The sequence below is a fragment of the Heterocephalus glaber genome, unplaced genomic scaffold, assembly GCF_053883595.1.
Source record: "Heterocephalus glaber isolate CG9 unplaced genomic scaffold, H.glaber_assembly_v1.0 deba00001479, whole genome shotgun sequence".
NCBI classification, from domain to species: domain Eukaryota; kingdom Metazoa; phylum Chordata; class Mammalia; order Rodentia; family Bathyergidae; genus Heterocephalus; species Heterocephalus glaber.
In genome coordinates this window covers 22,366,123-22,385,189 of record NW_028258316.1, presented here as the reverse complement: position 1 = coordinate 22,385,189, position 19,067 = coordinate 22,366,123, and the positions used below count along the sequence as shown (strand labels likewise).

Here is a 19,067-nt window from a genome sequence, read left to right as displayed (position 1 = left end):
CTTAGTATTTTCTCTGTAGATGATCATTTCTTCTACATATAAAGATTTTACTTCTGCCTTGCCAATCCTAACCTAATTGTGTCATTTTATTGCCAGACTATTTTGATTTGGGCCTATGTTTCAAATGGACAGATAAAGAATAGGCATATCTGCCCTTGCTCCCCACCTTAAGGAGAAAGCATTGTATCTTCTCCATTCATATAAGGCATTTTTGCTGGAAGTATGGAGTACACGTCTTTGATCTGTTGAGAAGGTTCTGTTCTACTTCTAGTCTCCTGATAGCTTTTACCATGAACAGCTGTAGAATTTAGTGCAATATTTTTCCTGAAACTACTAACGGGATCATATGGCTTTTTCCTTTCCTCTGTTAAAATGATGACTTTTGGGGATGGATCTTCCAATGCTGAACCAACACTGCCATCCGTATAATAAAACCACTTTCTACATACTGCCAGATCTGATTTCTAATAGTTCGTTTTGTTAAACAAATTTCTATGTTCATAGTTTTTTCTTCTATTATCTTTATCCAGTTTTAGTATTAGCACAATGTTGGTTTCCTAAAACGAGGGGAGAAATGTTTGTTCTTTCTTCTGCTTTAAATGTTTGATATAATTTATCAGTTAAAATGTATATGACCATGGGCCGGGGATTTAGCTCAGTGGTTTCCCCGTCTGCTGCGCAAGCGCAAGGACCCAAGTTCAAACCCCAGTACCAAAAAAAAAAAAGTAAATGACCTGTTATTGTCATATGGGTAGTTTTTCAAGCTAGGAATATACTATCTTTAATAGGTGTTATTCAAATTTTGTATTTCCTCCAGAGTTAGTTTCATTCATTTGTCTTCCAAGGTACTTCTTAGAAGTTGTCAAATTTATTTCAAAAAAGATTTCTGTAATATGCTTTCTATATCCTTTTAAATTCTGTAAAATCTGTGGTAATGTCTTCTAGATCTTGACATTGTAATTTTAAAAATGTATAATTGATATTGTGTAATAAGAAGAAAAGGTCTAAAGGAGTAGGGGAAGTGGGAGGGGTAGGGGAAAGGAAAGAAGGAAAAAGAAAAATACGAGAAAAGGAAAAAAATGGAAACAAAAAGTCTTTGCAAATAGGGAAGGGTGGAGGGGGTGAACGGAGGGCAGAGGAAGGGGAAAAAAATAAGAACCAAGATACTCATGTAAAGGTACAAGATCCCAATGATGAATGTAACTGTATTGTATACCTAAAATGTACCAATAAACTTAATGAGAAAAATAAAATAAAATAAAATAAAATGTCTCATGTATTCATTTTTGCCAAATAAAACGACCAAAACTGCATTGAATACTCCTCTCACAGGTACCTACAGACACCAAAAGTAATCAAAAGAATAGCTGAGCCTGTAGTTTCTAATCTAAAAGAATCATTCCGAAATTAAAAGCTGATTTAACATATCCTCTAAAAAAAAAACATGTATTCCATCAAAAGGGACTGCTCCATTTATTTCCAATTCATAAATGTATTCAAAGTTTGCCAAAGCAGGTTAATTCCACAATAGTTTACATTTATGCTAGTTCTGGGCATCCTATTCCAGTCTCAAATGCTGCTTGTTGTATATGCTTATTTTTTAGGATATTTTAAGAAAATAAGCACCACCATGAGATCGATAAATTCAAATGAAGCAGAACCACAAAAATAGCTAGCAAGATGATGTACAAAGATGGTCAATGGTAGAATACATGCTTGCTTTTGCAGCACATGAACTAAAAAGTGGCAGAACTTCAGGTGATATATCTATAATTTTTGTTGTTGTTGTTTTTTGGTACAGGAGATAGAACTCGGATCCTTTCCCTTTCGAGGCAGGCAGTGGAACAACTGAGCTAAATCCCTAGCCCAGTATTTTAAATATATACAACACAAAGATGATATATTTTTTTCTACTTTGTACAATAAATATCCCAACTGTTAAGTGTCTTCTTCAATGAGAGTTAACTCAGCTACTAAATACTCAATTACTGCTGGGTGTGGTGGCAGATGCCTGTAATCCCAGCCCTTGGAAGGCTGAGGCAGGACCACTGCCATGAGTTGAGGCCAGCCTAAACTACATAGTGAGGCCCTGTCTCAAAACAAAACCTCAATTACTAAAGGAAATTTTAGAGCACCCAGTTATGTATTAAAAGCCTCATACTGATAAACATTGTTTACTTAATTTATATTTTTCAATCTATTAAATGAGAAGACCCTGTTTAAACTAAAATGATTTATAGCTTAGATAAATCATTACTATAAAATATTAATGATCCAGCTGTTTACCTTTTGGACAGAGCTATGATTGCTAGCAACTAGGTATAATGAAAAAAAAAAAACAAGGTCAGGCTTTGGAACCAGGAAGACATGAATTTGATCCCTAGTGTACCACATCTTGGACACAAACTTTCCAAATCCATCTTTCATCTCTAAAAGGGGATTCCTAATTAGCTACTTTGAGGGATTCGTGTAAGTAGCAAAGATACATGTAAAACATCTGGCACATAGTAGGCACTAAGGAACTATCAGTTGTTATTATTTTATTATTTGTAAGTATATCCATGAAAGAAGTTATAAAAAGAACTTGATATGAAGATAAATTGCAACGTAGGTTACACTTAACTGTTGAACTTTGGACTCAATTTTTCGTTTTACATACATACATATATACATACATACATGCTGAGCACAGTGGCATATTCCTGTAATTCCGCCTCTCTGGGAGACTAAGGGAGGAGGGCTGCAAGTTCAAAGGCAGCCTGGGCAATGTACCAACTCAGTAAGACCTCATTCTCAAAAGAAAAAAAAATTTTAAGGGCTGGGGATGTAGCTCACTATAGAGCACCTGGGTTTCATCCCCAATACTGCAAAAACCAAACAAACCAACAAGAAAGGACATGATACAAAGATAAATTAAAGCCTAGATTATATTTATCTGTCCAAAAAAAAGGCACCCTGATAGTTCAAGTCAAACTGCAAGCTCAATTTTTTTTCACAGTCTCTGTGTAAGAGAATACTATACCTCCTTCTTCAAGTACATAAAATTCAAAATTATCTACCTGTTTACATATATGAGAGCTCAGTAAAAATGAAAGATTATTACCGTAAAGTATAACAGATTATATTGTGAACAGGTGAGATGTCTTCACCATTAAAAAAAGCCAAAACTAAGATATAAAAATGATTAAGAAAGGATAGTAAAAGATTCCTACCTTTAAACCGACTGCTATAAGATCTGTAACAACACTGTATGGAAAAAGTAAAAAGAGAAAATGGAAGACAAAGTTAGAGAACAAGTTTTAAAAGACAGAGATAATAAGATTAAAGAAAAACAGAAAAGCACTATAACAACAAATAATGAAAACAAAAATGTGACAAGTTGTGAAATATTAATACAAAGAAAAATGATGGAACAGTCTAGCAACCGCAGTACAGAAGCAAAGCCTCAATAGCAATGTAAGAAACAATAAATTCTTTCAATTCAATAGAAAAGTATAGTTGTGCTTCAATAAGCATGTTTTGTTCTTTTACCTCTATTAAAAAATGCAAACTAAATCACCAAAATTCGTTCTTTTATTTTTTAATTAGCACATGTTTGCAATACATAATAAATACTTTCATCTTGGAGGAAATGGTACATAAACAGATCTCATCTTAACACTTTTTACTTCCCCTTCCTTTCCTCTCCCTCCCCAAAATTTTGTCTTTCATATCTAAAGTTCTCAATGAAACAAAACCAGTGCTTGGGTTTTGCAGAAATAAAAACTGTCTTGTAAATCTTCATTTACCATCTCAAATTGCTCACCAAAATTAAAACATCCCTCCAGAACTAAGAAATAAACATCAAATTTCAGACATCAAATTTTTCAAAAAGATTTGCTTAAAAAAATTCTATCATATCAAAACTGTTTGTGTTTAAGTAGAAAATTATTCTTCTTAGGAAGAAATGAACAGTCACACCCACAAAAAACAGTTGGGATTTGAGGAGTAATTATAAAGGTATGTTGACCTGTGGCTTGTTTTCTAACCAAAATGAAGGAAAAGGATCTTTCTTAGGCTGGAGGAAAAATGAAAAAAAAATTTTAAATCCTAGCCAGGCATGGTGACACATGCCTATAATCCTTAGAATCTAGGAGGCTGAAGCAGGAGTACTGCAAGTTTGAGCCTCACCTGGACAAGTCAGAAATCTAGGGAGACTCTCAGAATAAAAAAATGACTAGGGATGTAGATCAGTGTGAAGGCTCTGGTTCAATGCCCAGTACCGAAAACAAAAAAAGTTTTTCTCCATATTTTTGAAAAGAAAATTGGAAAAATCCTATACGTTTAAAATCTGTCTTGGGCTGGGGATTTAGCTCAGTGGCACTGTGCCTGCCTCGCAAGCTCAAGGTCCTGAGTTTGATCCCCAGTACCAAAATAAACAAATAAATAAATAAAAATCTGTCTTTATTATTTCATAAAAATCAGTCAAATATATGACTCTGGATTAAGTAATATAAATTTAACTGTGTATTTTCCTTTGTAGAATTCTGAAACTTGAAATTTGTGTTTCCAAAATTTGAGCATGATTTTTAAAACTTTTTCTTTAAAAAATAAACTTTTCTGCATAAAAAAACAAGTGTGTAATAGTATCATTATTGGCCCTGATACAAAGAGCAAATGGCGCTCCCACTTGAATTCCCAAATGAACTTACCTTCCAGTACATATACCACTGCCCTCCATATTTAAGCGAATAACCTCATTCTTAGCTTAAAAGACAAAGGGAAAGTTAACTTCTTAAACACTATGGAAAAGATGATGTTCACACTTCGCAAATGTCAAAGGCACAAAACCTAAGAGTTCTCTTGATTTTAAGCACAAATTTTGACACAAAAAGCTAGCCTCCTTCCATATTTAAAGTCCAACTTCCTGAAGACAAGTCACTACATACACTGAAATACCATACTAATTTCACAGACTTCCTGAACTTAAACACCGGCATAACATAAATCACTAAAATAGCAAAACTGGGGCCGGGGATTTAGCTCGGTGGTTTTGCTGCCTGCTGAGCAAACGCAAGGACCCGAGTTCGATCCCTGGTACCAAAAAAATAAAATAAATAGCAAAACTGTGCACACATACAAAATGTAACTAAGGTAATGTGAAATAAGTCTTCAACAATGCTCTCAGAGAAGCTTGAATTCAACAAAATAGCTTCATAAAAAATATTTTAAGGATTACAACTACAAATAAAATCGAAAACTGCCCTTTGACATCTGTAACAGAGCAATCTGCACTCAAATGAGTTAACTCACTTATCATACTTAGTATTGTGAAACTAAGATAAATGAAATGTAATGAAGGCAAAAATTGTTGGAAGATAGTGTCTTCACACACCATGTAACAATCATCCACTATGTGGCAACATGTTAACTGGCTTTTAGTTTTCAACGAACTTCTATATATTCCACAAACGAGGTTTACAGAATCTTGTCATCAACAGTACTAGCGGAACAAATAGAATCTTAAATGCATCGTGGGAATAAATAAATGAATTTGGAATATCTAATGGAGCTGGAGACTTTCAAAAACCCTGACGTACACATGACCTTCTGTTAATTCCCCAAGCCTCTTCAATGATTACTTTAATCATTAAAATATATCAAGTCCCATCCCATAAATGCATTAATCATTAAAACACATCAAGTCCCACCTTCACATATCCCAGGGAAATGTTTGTACTCTATTGGTGATTCTAAATCTATTTATTTTGGTCACAGACCCCTCAATTAATTTGTATCTGAAACCTCCAGGAAATAGCACTTACACGATATTTCATAGGCACGGCAGAGAATTCACGAAGTTTCTCGGGGGTGGGAGTGGGTAGAGGAAGGGTTCGTGGTCACTAAGTCCAGACTCCTGGAGCACAGTGTTAACATCTCACAGCCCAAGTCCAGAGACCTCGCCGCTCCCCGGGGACTTGCGGGACTGCGGTTCGGGACCAGGTCGCCGCCCAGACGTGCAGCGCCGCGCGCACTGGGCGTCCCCACTCGCCCGCCACTGGCCCGGCCGCGGGGAGCGCCGCGCCGCCCGCCCCACCCCGCCGGTAAACAGCACCTCCCGAGCGGGAGGACGCGCGCCACCCGCCCCGAGCGCCGCCCCCGCCTCCCCCAGCGCCGCGCACCATTTTCTGAGAGGAAGTGTCGGGAGGCCGCCGGGCTCCCGGAGTCGAGGCGCGCAGGGCGGACCCCGGCGCCGGCGGCCGGACAGGGCTTCCCTCCGCTTCCCAGTGTGCGCGATGAGGGTGTGAAGGGGCGGACAAGACGGGGGCGCCGCGTGCGGGAAGGAGCGGCTTCGCCGGACGGCGCCTCCGCGATTCGGGGATCCCCACCGAGGCGCCTGGAAGCCCCGCCGTCGGGCTCGGCCGGGGCCGCTCCTAGGGCCAACAGCTCCCCGGCCTCGGCGCGTCCGCCGCGAGCAGAGAGGAAGCGGGGCCGGCGCAGCCCGCCGCGGCCGCTCAGCACTTACCCATCCATGGCCCAGATCGAGGAGCGCACTGTGGGGGAAACTGATGGGCTCACCGCCAGCGCAGGAAGCAGGCGGCGGCAGCAGGGCGGCTCCGGGGACCGGCGAGCTGCGCCTCTCCGGAGCCCCGGCGATCGGAGGTGGAAGGAGAGTGGGAAACAGGGGCGGGGACCGGGCACGCTCCCGCCACCACCGCGCCCCCGCCTTCCCAGCCCGCGAGCGCGTCCCCGCCTCGCCTGGCCCCGCCCCTCCCCAGTGTCGACGCCCTCCCTCGGGTTCCGCCCCTGAGCTCGTGCCCGCCCCCGGCTGGGCTCCAGGGCGCCCTCTTCCCGCCGGCTCCGCTGCGCCCCTCCTCCCGGCCCTCCTTCCTCTGCGCGTGCGCTCCCCCAGCCTCGCGCCTGCGTTCGCGGGAGCGCGCGCCTTGTGCTTCGCGCTCAGGAGCCCGCCTTCTCGCGGCCCCGCGGGCCTTCCGGCTTCAGGGACCCAGGCGGCCTGGCTTGAACACTTCCCCCTGCTGGCGGAAAAAGCCTTGGGACCCGACTCCCCAGAGTAGGTAGGAGTGTCCCTCCGAGATCCCATCCCAGTTTCTGCCCCCGGTGGTCGAGGCTGTCGGCAGCACGGCTGGAGGTCAGGTGCGACGGCCGCCATCTCCGGAGACCGGAGCCCCGAGCCCCGAGCCCCGAGCCCCGAGGCCCGCAGCCAAATGACCCAGGTCCCCGAGCCCGAGCCCAACCCTCCCGTAGATCGCTGGACCCCACACCAGCCTGACAGGTGTGGCTGGAAAGAGAAAGAGGTGGGAGAGACTGCCCCGGACTGGAGAACATTTTCATTTGTATTCAATTTTAGTGTCAGTGCTTTTCTACCCGACGGTCTGGTATGGAATTTACATGAAATTTTCATTGTTCAGATAGGGTATGGCCATTATATGCCAGCAGTTTTTATAAATTTACTCATCCTTCCGGGGGAGGGGGGCGGAGTGTGGCTGGTACAGAGAGACTTGACTTCTAGGAAGGGATTATTCTCGTTTTTCAGATAAAAATACAGACACCAGTAGAGTGATTTATCCAGTTTCACAGCCAGGAAACGTTTGGCCAAAACTCTTTAGTGTAAGCAAAAATACATATATTTGCAATATATATAAAGTAACTGATTTCCTATATAAAAATATATATCTATATACAGTGTATAGTGACAGCACGCAGGGTTTTTAACCCCCTTTTCTAGTCTGTCTAGTTCTGAAGTTGAATGATTTTTCAATTCACAGATCACCAAAATCTGAGCCCATCCTCAACGAAATTTTTAACCTGCCTGAGAAGAGGAGGATGTGCCCCCTCAATTGGAAAAGTTACAACTACCGCAACCATCTGCCCTTGCTGATTTCCTGCTTTTAATCAAGTGGATGCTACTAGAAAGATTTATACTGTAGGCTCCTCCAGTCATTATTTATGGAGAGTTATCTACTGTGTGCCAGGCACAGTAGAGATACACAAGAAAATCAGGTTCCAGACTTCATGGTTGAATGGATTCCTCAGTCATTTTGTGTCTTTTTTTAACTAAAGACAATTTTCAAGATACAGTAGCTAGGGTATCTAATGCTGTGAGGTCTTTTTAAAGTATTGTGTATCTAACCTCACTTGCTTTCCAAAATGTCTTGTTTTGTATGTTAAGTTCACATTTCATTTACATTTGAAAACATTGCCTCCCCATGTTGCCAGAATTTTTTTTTTTTTTTTGGTACTGGGGATTGAACTCGGGACTTTGCACTTGTGAGGCAGGCAGTGGAACCACTGAGCTAAATCCCCAGCCCTGTTGCCAGAATTTTAAAATATCAAGATAAGTAGCTGAGCAGTCTTTCCATTGCTGTATTTTAGATATATTCTGTTGATGAAATTTTCTTGTTTTTAGCTATGCAATTAGCATATAAATGCCCATATTGGAAAATGCAAACTATATTAAGTTTTATACTCTGGGAGGCAGAGGCAGAAAGATCTAATTGCATGTTTGAGCTTAGCCTGGGCAACTTATCAAGACCCTAAAAATAAAAAAGTGGTCCCCTCAAAAAGAAATTTTTATTTCTCTTCCCAAACCACCCCCTGCCACAATAACCACTATAACAAATTTTTTTTTTTTTGTACCAGGGATAGAACTCGGGACCTTGTGATTGCAAGGCAGGTGGCAGAACCACTGAGCTAAATCCCTGGCCCACCGCTATAACAATTTTGTGTACATGCTTTTCAGACCTTTCCTCTTTATTTTTTCATTATGGTTCTTTCAATCAATTCTTTTAATACAGCATAATATTTCATAATTTAATATGACACAATTTAACCTTTTCCAAAATTGTAGAAATTTACATTATTCCTATTCAGTGTAACTAACAGTGTTGCAGAAAGTATCATGTATATATGAACACAGTCTGCATACGTATGATTACATTTCAGGAATAGATTACTAGAAAGTATAACTGCAGAACAAAGGACATAATAAGCACCTCAAGGCCAAGCATGGTGGCGCACGCCTGTAATCCAGCACTAGGGAGGCAGAGACATGAAGATCACTGAGTTCGAAACCAGCCTGGGGTACATAGTGAGTTCAAGGCCAGCCTAAACTACACAGCAAGACCCTGTCTCAAAAAAACCACCTCAAATTTCATAGTATTGTGTTCGCAAAATGATTCAAAAAAAGCCATACCAAAAAAAAAAAAAGCCATACCAATTTACAGTCTATTTAAAAAAAAAAAAGCACACCTGTAATCCCAGTACTCTATCCCAGCACTCTGGGAGACAGAAAGGAGGGTCACACGTTTATGCTCATCCTGAGCCCCTGTCTCAAAATAAAGTTAAAAAAGAAAAGGCTGAGGATATACCTGAGTGCAGAGACCTTGGGTTAATACACACTACCACAAGGCAAAAAAAAAAAAAGAAAAGGTTATGTCTCGACCCCATACCTCAAGATAACAAATTTCAGGGCCGGCTCAGTGGTTTCACTACCTGCCTCCTTGCAAGCGCAAGGTCCCGAATTCTATCTGTACCAAAAAAAAAAAAAAAAAAAAAAACAGTATACAAGGTGACAAATTTCATTATTAAAAAAAAAAGTAAAGTATGTTTGAAATTCATTTTCCATACTGATAAATCATTCTCAAAAGTCTGCAGTGTAAAGACAGTGCACCTGAATAAAATTAACAAAACCACAACATTTACAAAACATTCAAAGCCAGCTTTGAATGGCCTAGAAGGTCTAGATAAAAGTTCACAACAAAAAAATAAAGTGAAACTTTTCCCTTGGTCCTAAATTCAAAGAACTTCTGGATTGACTGAGTTTGTGAATCACCCTGATTCAAAACAATAGTTCTTCAAGGCTCAAGTTTAGAATCTCCTAGCTATTCCCATAGCCTGCATAATAACATTGCAGACGTTTGGCATTCTGTAACCTCAGCAGAAGTTTCTGGAATAGTAGTCAGGTATTACCATGTGATCTTGACATGTGAGCTTTATGTTTGGTATACTGGCTACTTGATGTTAAAGAGGCTTACATTTTCTCTATTTGCTAATTGCTCCATACTTTGAGAAGAAGATTCTAAGTAATTGTTTATAAACTTTTTAATATTTTATCTTTCTTGTGTTTTTCTAATTTGCCTAAGAAATTTTCCTGAATACCTTTATCTGATAAAAGATATATCACGTTTACTGTTGTGTTTGAACAAAATGTAACCTTTGCACATGTGCCTTAAACTATCCCAGTATGTAGTGGTTAGTTAATATCTAATTGACATTACCCTATTCATGTTTACAGGTGCAACTTTTTTTTTTTCTGGTACCAGGGATCGAACTCAGGACCTTTTGCTTGTGAGGCAGGTAGTGGCACCACTGAGCTAAATCCCCGGCCCTCAACTTCTTAACATAAAGCAATAAAAAGATGCTAAGATAGGTCAGAAATAATTCCAGCCATTAAGTGAATCTGGGAATGTCAACATTTTAATATTTTATCCTACAACAAATATAAAATCATTATCATTGACATCGATTCCCTGAAATAGAAACCTCTGAAGTTATACTGAGTGGGGGGAAAAAAGCCAATCTCAAAAGGCTACATACTGTATGATTCCATAATATTCTCAAATTGACAAAATTATAGAGAGGGGGAATAGATTAGTGGTTGCAAGAGATTAGGAACAGGGTGGGAAGGAGGGTAGGGGAGTGGAAGGCTACGTTTATAAAGGACTAGCATAGCAAGGGAGATATTTGTGATAAAACAGTTCTGAAATCTTAATTATGGAGGTGGCTATGCAAATCTGCACATAATAAAATTGCAAAGAACTTTAGACAGAAATGCATGTAAAATGGCAAAATATGAAGATTCATGGGTTGCACTGAGGTAAGATAGAAGAAATAGGTGGAAAAGGAGACAAGGAAAATCATAATTTTAAAATTGTACTTCTAAGAAAACTGCAACTTCAGGACTCAAAGTTATCCAAGGTTGTTACCCAAGGTTATCTGTATCTGTACTTCATATCTACTCTGCAGGCTTGTTTGTGCTCCCTAAGCTTGTTTTTTTTTTTTTCCAGGCCCATCACACCCAAATGCCCTAAAGATACTATAAACCCATAAATTAACCTTGTTGATAAGGTAAACAGCAGCAACTGGACCTTAAAATGAAGAAACTGATTCAAAATGCTCAAAGAATGTTTTCAGGCAAAACACCTTAGGCTGTGTGTGATGGTGCATGCCTATAATCCCAGCACTCAGGAGGTTGAGTCAGGAGGATTGCTGTATGTTCAAGGCCAGCCTGGGCTATATAGTTCCTGTCTCAAAATTATATAGGAACTATATAGTAATTATATAGTTCCTTCCTATATGGACCCTGCCTCAAAAAAAAAAACAACAAAGACCCCTCCCCCCAAAAAACACATCTTAAAGGATACCTCCAAGAACGCATGTATAGCATTAATGTCAGATCATAGTGCAGCTCTCTCTTGAGGGTCCTCACTCTATTGTCTCTGAATTACTTCTTTAACTCTGCCTAGTAAAATCTATCTGTGGCTCTCACTGATACATCCTGAAATTCTTTTTCTGTGACAAGAGTCAAGCACCTATTCAAGCCAGGTGTGTTAGTGTACTTGTGTAATCCCAGCGCTCCGAGAGGATGAGTCAGGAGGACAGCAAATCGGAGCCCAGTGGGACTACTTAACAACTTGGAGAGAACCTGTGTCAACATTTTTAAAAAGTAAAAAGAACATACTTGGCAGATGAGTTGAGGTCCTTATCTCCTCTTTGGAGGAACTCCTCAGACTGGTCTGGTGACAACCCCCTTGTCAACGTCCTAGTTTTGATAGTGTGCTGCAGTTCATATAGGGGTACTGTTGGAGGAAAATGACCGAAGGGTACACAGGACATCTTTGTGCTGTTTTTAAACTCCATGTGAATCTATAGCTATTTCAAAATAAAGCTGATAAAAAAGAAATCTTGTTTGAGCATTTCCTCACTATTTGTTATCTGTTCAATACTTGACCAATAAGAATCTTCAAAGGCTTAAGAAAAATGTGTGGAAATGTAATTCATATTTTCCAGGCTACATCACCAGGATAGTCAGGCAGGGTTATGATAGCTGACACACACTGAGTCTGACAGGCTGCCCATCCTGTTGAATTATGAGTCTTCAAAGTCCCAACTACTTGAGGTAGCATAAAATCTTTCCTCATCCCATGTCTGGCCCTCATGTAATCACCACGAAGCTGAAGCTCTTCACATGGGCAAAGCGTGGTGCCCAAGACTCCTGTGTCCACACACAAAGTCCTGTCACTGACCTATAGTTCAGGTTCCCTGCTCATGCCAAAGTTGCATTGGACTTTCTGGGGAACTTTTTCTGAAATGAATTTGTTTTCCTTCTCTTTTTGTCATAATATATCACCCAAGTCCCATTGTCTCCCAGAGTTGTTTCTTGAGACAAGATCTGTGTGTTATCCACACTGGCCTCAAACTCATGATCTTACTTTCTCAGCCTCCCAGATAGCTGGGATTATAGGCAAGTGCCACTGTGCCTGGCTCTCTCCCAACAATTTATAGGGAAAGGGGATTTAGAGAAGGAAGGAGGGAAGGGGGTGGGAAACGGATTTAAAGAAGAATCAAATTTGATGTACATGAACCGACCCCCTAAGATGAATGTAAACTTTATGTACTCCAAACAAGTACTAATAAAGTTAAATATACACAATTTTTTTTTCTAAACTGGGCATAGTGAGGGACACCTGTAATTCTAGCACTCTGGGACACTGAAGCAGGAGGATGGCAAGTTCAAACTCAGGCCGGGCAACTTAGCAACACTTTCAATAAATGAACAAATAAACCAAGGGCTGGGGATGTAAAGACCCTGATTTCAATCCCCAGTACCACAAAAAATACAAATAGAACTTTCCATTTTTATTCAGAGAAAGGCCTCCTTTAGGATTTAGGTATGAATTCATGGTTGTGAGCCAGAGAACAATTTGAGTGATTAAACACTACAGTATTTTCAGAATCATCATTCATCTTAGTACTGACCTTTTGTTCTTAAAATTGATACCCCATTCTCTACCCTGAGGATGAACTCTTAACCTAGAAGTCTCCTGGGGCCAGTCATCAGAAAGACCAAGCCAGGGCCTGGGATTTAGCTCAGTGGTTCCGCCACCTGCCTTGCAAGCGCAAGGTCCCAAGTTCGATCCCCAGTACCCAAAAAAAAAAAGAACAAGCCATAAGAGAATTAGAGGGTTTGAACTCTCAAACTTTTGACCCACCTACCAACCACCAGGAGAGGAGAGTTGGAAGTACCAACTCCACACAAGGAGTGTAAACATTATGTACTACAAGCATGTGCTAAGAAAATAATCTGAAATAGAAATGGAAGGTGGAAAGGTAACGATTAAACTATAAAAACTCTTGGGGCAAAGCCCATAGCTCAGTGGTGGACTACATGGTTAGCCTGTGAAAGGCCCCAGATTCAGTACTGAGAAACCAAAACAAAACTCGTGAGCAACCAGAGTTGATGAACTTCCATTTTGCGAAAAACATGGTAGTGCTGGGGGAAATGTGCCCAAAGAAGGCATGGAACTTCTCCTCTACCACCTTTCGTACCTTGCGCTCTGCGTCTCTTCCATCTGGATGTTCAAAGTTGTATCCTATACAGTTATATAATAAACCAGGAGAAGTTAGTGTGTTGAGTTCTGCAAATGATTCTAGAAAATTATTCAACCAGAGGAGGAAGTTGTGGGATCTTCAGTGTATATTCAGTGGCCAGAAGCAAAGTTCTAACCCAGGTAGGGTCAGAATTTAATTGAATTAGAAAACACCAGGCACCCAGGCCATATCTGCTGGAGAATTGTTTGGTGGGGAGGAGGGGGGTCTCCACACATCTGGTCACAGAAGTGTTCTGTGTTGTGTGAGAGTCCTGAGAAACAGTTTTCCTCATGTGTTTGTTTTGACAGTGCTGGAGAACAAACCCAGGATTAAGCACACCCTCTACCTTTAAGCTACATCCCCCAGCACCTCCTTAAGTGTTTTTTATTTGTTTTTGTTGTAGTTGTTGCAGCAGTTGGGATCAAACCCAGTGCCTTCTCACTGAGCTACATCTCCAGATTTTTTTTTTAATTTTTTTTTTTTTGGCAGCGGGGATTGAACTCAGGTCCTTGCACTTGCAAGGCAGGTGGCAGAACCACTGTGCTAAATCCCCTCCAGATTTTTTTTTTAGACAAGATATTAATAAATTGCTAATTTGCCCAGGTTGTACTTGAGCTTGCAATCTTTTACCTCAGCCTCCCAGAGTGCTGGGATTACATGTGTGAGCTTGCTTGTGTTATTTTTAATTTTTATTAGTACCTGCTTGCAATGCACAATGATTACATGAGTCATGGGGAGGTGGTATATAACATCTTAATGTTTGTTTTAAAACATATGTAACATTTAAAGATTTTTAAAGTTTTATATAAACATTTTAGAGCAAGTATAGATTTACAGAAAAAATTTAAATACAGTAGAGTTCTTACATGTCCTATACCCACTTTTTGTTGTTATTACCACCTTACATTAGGAAAGTACATTTGGTACAGTTTAAGAATCAAACTAGGCTGGGATTTAGATCAGTGGCACTGCACCTGCCTTGCAAGTCCAAGGTCTTGAGTTCCATGATCCCAGTACCAGGAAAAAAGAAAAAAAGCAAAGAATCAAAAAACTGCCCTGGAGATCTAGCTCAGAGGTACTTGTAGTTTGTAGAGGTCTCAGTCCATAGTTGACAAGTTCTAAGGCAAGGCAGCATGACAGAGGAGAAACAGTTCATGGCATGGCAGGCGGGAGACAGCTAGACTTCCTTCTTCTTTCCCTTTTTATTCCATCCAGGCTACAATCGTATTGGTTGGAGCCACCCATATCCAGGGTGGGTCTTCCCTCTTCAATAAATCTATCATCCATACCCAGAACTCTGCTAAACCAATCAGTGTGCTAATCTAGTATCACACACCCATGATCCAGTCTGAAGGAATCTGACTGCCACCATCCTGACCAAAGACCCTTTTAAACTATCCCCTCCCAGCACAGATGCACCTGGGGACTCATTATCAGGCCTCCTATTAATAGTAGCCATTACTCCCTGTACTTTCCCAAGCCTTGTCCTTGGGCAAGCATTACCACTTGTGCTCTCTCAAGCCTTGTTGTTGGCAGGTAGCCACAACCCCCTTTCACTGAACTCCATCCTCCCCATGACCCTGTAAAAGACCCCATTTCCTGTATGAGAGTTGCTGGTCTCTTCTCCAGTGCCAGAGTGGTACCTCTCAGGTTTCTTCTGAAATAACCCCGTCCTGTTGAAGTCAAACCTCTGTTTCTTATCCTCCTTTTTTCCTGACACAGTCACCTTCCAAAAGCCCCACCTATGAGTGCATGAGACTATGGGGGGACATCTAGATATAAGACATAGCCGGGGATTTAGCTCAGTGGTTCCGCCACCTGCCTCGCAAACACAAGGACCCAAGTTCTATCCCTGGTGCCAAAAAAAAACCCCCAACAGATTGTGGATATAAGACATAACCAAGATACATCATGTACAGGTAAAAGCACCCAATGATAAATGTAAACATATTGTATACCTAAAATGTACCAATAAAAGAATTTAAGCATAAAAATAAAGACATAACATTCTGCCCTTGACCACCAAAACACTTATGCACATCGCTTTATGCAAAATGCATTTAGTCCTTCTCTAAGGGTTGCCAAAATACTAAGAGTTTCAGAAGACCCAAAAAAACTCCACCAAAAGACTTCTAGACTTAATTTACAGGTTCAGTAGAGTAGCTGGACATAAGGTGAACACTCAAAAAACAGTAGCCTTCTTATATACAAATAACAGACTCACTGAGAGAGAAATTAGGGAAACAATTCCTTTTACAATAGCATCCAAAAAAATGAAACATCTAGGAATCAATCCAACAAAGGAAGCAAAAGACCTCTACACTGAAAACTACAGCACTCTGAAAAAGGAGATTGAGGAGTATATAAGAAAATGGAAAGAGATTCCTTGCTCCTGGGTAGGAAGAACCAATATAGTGAAAATGACCATATTTCCAAAACTGCTGTATAGATTTAACACAATGCCAATTGAAATTCCAACAATATACTTCATAGAACTAGAGAAAACAATCAAAAAATTCATTTGGAACCAGAAGAGACCTAGAATAGCAAAAGCAATTCTAGGCAACAGAGGCATGGCTGGGGGTATCACAATCCCCAACTTGAAACCTTACTACAAAGCTACTCTGATAAAAATAGCACGGTACTGGCAAAGAAACAGACCAGAGGATAAGTGGAATAGATAAGAAGATGCAGAAACAACTCCAGACATACTCAGCCACCTCATCTTTGACAAAGGAGCCAACCACCCTCATTGGAGGAAAAATAGCCTATTTAATAAATGGTGTTGGAAAAATTGGATTTCAACCTGCCAAAGATTAAAACTAGACCCATACCTATCACCATGCACTAAACTAAGATCAAAGTGGATTAAAGATCTAAACATTAAGACGGAAACACAAAACTTGCTGGAAGATAAGTTAGGTAGAACTCTTGAAGACATTGGCATAGGAAAAGACTTTATGAACAAAACCTCAGTAGCACAGGAACTAGCACAAAGAATCAGCAACTGGTATCTCATCTTATTAAAAAGCTTCTGCACTGCAAGAGAAACCACCAACAGACCTAAGAAACCTACAATCTGGGAAAAAAATTTTAGCAGCTGTACCTCAGACAAAGGTCTACTATCTAGAATATATAAAGAACTGAAAAAAATCAGAGCCCCCCAAATTCAAAGACCCAGTTCAAAAATGGGCATCTGAAATGAACAGACATTTCTCACACAAAGAAAAGCAGCAAATAAATATATGAAAAAATGTTCAACATCACTGATCATTCGAGAGATGCAGATGAAAACGACACTGAGATTCCACCTCACCCCAGAAAGAATGGCTGCTATCAAGAAATCAACCAATAACAAATGCTGGCGAGGGTGAGGGGAGAAAGGAACCCTTCTTCATTGTTGGTGGGAGTGCAGACTGGTGCAACCACTGTGGAAATCAGTATGGAGATACCTCAAAGAACTAGGGCTAGAGGTCCCATTTGACCCCGCTATTCCCCTCCTGGGTATCTTCCCAAAAGAATTTAAAAAATCATAGCACGGCGATATATGTGCACCCATGTTCATAGCAGCTCAGTTTGTAATAGCTAAAGCTTGGAAATAGCCCCAGTGCCCATCAACTGGAAACTGGATAAAGAAGATGTGTTTTTTTATAAAATGGAGTACTACTCAGCCATAAAGAACAAGGAACTAGAGACATTTATGGCTAAAGGGATGCATATTGAGGCCATACTTTTAAGTGAAATAAATAGGACAAACGTGTGAATACCAAATAGTTTCTCTAGTGTGAGAAACTGAAAGTGTAAATAAGGATTAAAATGAATAATTGATAATTTGAAATAGGAAGAAAAGGCCCAAAGAGGTAGGGAAGTGGGCAGGGAAGGGGAAAGAAGGGAAAGGAAAAATTATGAGAAAAGAAAAAAATGAAAACAAAGTCTTTGTACACTTGATCTTAGCCAAAAGGCCAAGAAGCAATACAAAGTCTTTGTAAATAGGGAAGAGTGGAGGTGGGGAAGGGCACACAGGTAATAGGGAAAAAATAAGAACCAAGATACATCATGTACAGGTACAAGCACCCAGTGATAAATGTAAATGTATTGTATACCTAAAATGTACCAATAAAAGAATTTAAGCACCACAAAAAAAGAGTGTTAGCATTGCTGACAAGTCCAAGTCCAAATTCTCCTCTGAGGTTTAAGGCAAACTCTTGGCTATAAAAATGAAAAGAAAGTTAAACACTTCTAACATACAATGGCACAAGATAAATATTCTCATTTCAAAGGGTAGAAATTAGGGGATAGAAAGAAATGGGACCAAAGCATGTCCAAAATGCAGAAGGGCAAACATTAAATCGTGTAGTTTCTTGTCCAGCACCCACGGAAATCTGTGGCAAGATGAGAACTCCAAAGGGCTTGGGTGGTCCCATCCCTATGGTACTGCCAGTGGCTGTACCCCTCATGGCCTCTCTCTTAGGCAGGGTTTGCTCACTCCATATGGATTTCCTCAGACAATCCATATTGCTAGCTTCTCCAACCTTCTGGGGTATCCACTGCAGATTCAGCTTCATACACTGCCCTCTCAGGGGCACCCTGCCGAGCTTCCCCAGCCTTCTTCTGAAATCTGAGTGGAAGCTTTCCTGATCCTATAATTCTTGCATTTTATATGCACCTAAAACCAGCGCCACGAGGTCTGCTGCCTGCTGGAGCAGTAACCTGGCTTTCTCCTCTCCTTGCTGTAGGGATCCAAGGCCTGGATGGTTGAAAACTTTGAACCCAATCCTGAGGAACAAATTCCCTAGGGCTCCACCATTCTGGAATGCAGTGCCCTAGGGCTCTTTTCTCATGGGAAAGTCTTTCACCTTTGCAATTTTGAGGCTGAAAAGAGTGGATCCAAATAGCTTGGCTTTTTGAGGCTAATCTTTTCAACAGCCTAGTTCTCCTGTGTTCCATCTTGGAAGGTCATGACTTTTTTGGGGCGGGGTGGGGGGGAGCAAGGCCATGACTTTATCTGAGCTTAGTTTCTGTCCAAACTCAAAACCTTTTAAATCATTCTGCTGGCCTGTTTGCTTTTGATTCTTAAGATATATCTGGCTAAAAGCCCCCAACAGTAGCCATGCCGCTGCCTCAACATTAGACTGCCTTGACGTTTCTTTCACCAGATTATTCTGCTGCCTTTAATCTCATTCTCCCCCATTGTCTCTGGACATGAGCTAAATGCAGATACGTTTTCTGCCAAAACATAACACACATGGACTGGAGTCCAGTTGCGAGTGCAGTTCTTGTTCTCAACTGAAGCGTCCTGAGCTTGGTCTTTACTGGCTGCATTTCTATCAGCATTCTCTCTTCTAAGCACTAATGAGAATCTCCCACCAAGCTCTGCTTACAGCATTCCAAGACTGCTTCTTTAGCCAATATCTCCA

General features: G+C 40.7%; 2 protein-coding genes across 8 annotated transcripts in view; one reads left to right on the top strand and one right to left on the bottom strand.

Moving 5' to 3' along the window:
• Ptbp3 (polypyrimidine tract binding protein 3) overlaps positions 1–6,667 on the bottom strand; it is a 119,790-nt gene extending 113,123 nt beyond the window's left edge. Inside the window, exons 1-2 of one of the 6 annotated variants that reach the window (XM_021262243.2) lie at positions 6,506–6,638; positions 3,213–3,246 (exon numbers count right to left, since the gene is read on the bottom strand). In XM_021262243.2, coding sequence (XP_021117902.1) covers positions 3,213–3,246; positions 6,506–6,513 — 42 coding nt within the window. In that variant the 5' untranslated portion in view covers positions 6,514–6,638. Of the gene's footprint in view, positions 1–3,212; positions 3,247–4,691; positions 5,775–5,804; positions 6,018–6,505 lie in introns of those variants that run through there. The other 5 variants (XM_013073901.3, XM_021262242.2, XM_087183357.1 and 2 more) reach the window with 5 other exon arrangements.
• LOC101698855 (uncharacterized) lies at positions 6,549–10,112 on the top strand. 2 transcript variants are annotated; one of them, XR_015439883.1, is made up of 3 exons: positions 6,976–7,055; positions 7,535–7,608; positions 7,767–10,112. XR_015439883.1 is itself a non-coding variant. In XM_087183359.1 (2 exons), exons 1-2 carry the CDS (start codon positions 6,549–6,551, stop codon positions 7,891–7,893), a joined length of 630 nt encoding a protein of 209 aa, XP_087039485.1. In that variant the 3' UTR covers positions 7,894–10,112. The 2 variants fall into 2 exon arrangements, 1 of the variants encoding a protein (XP_087039485.1); XM_087183359.1 differs by lacking the exon at positions 7,535–7,608 and having other exon boundaries at positions 6,549–7,051.
• Positions 10,113–19,067: the final 8,955 nt, after the last annotated feature.

What these genes read in the sequence shown, in the direction of transcription:
- LOC101698855 (XM_087183359.1), top strand. Translation starts at nt 6,549, where the DNA reads ATGGGCTCACCGCCAGCGCAGGAAGCAGGCGGCGGCAGCAGGGCGGCT. An exon ending in TTGGGACCCGACTCCCCAGA is followed by an intron (nt 7,052 to 7,766) that starts GTAGGTAGGAGT and finishes TTCAATTCACAG; the next exon opens with ATCACCAAAATCTGAGCCCA.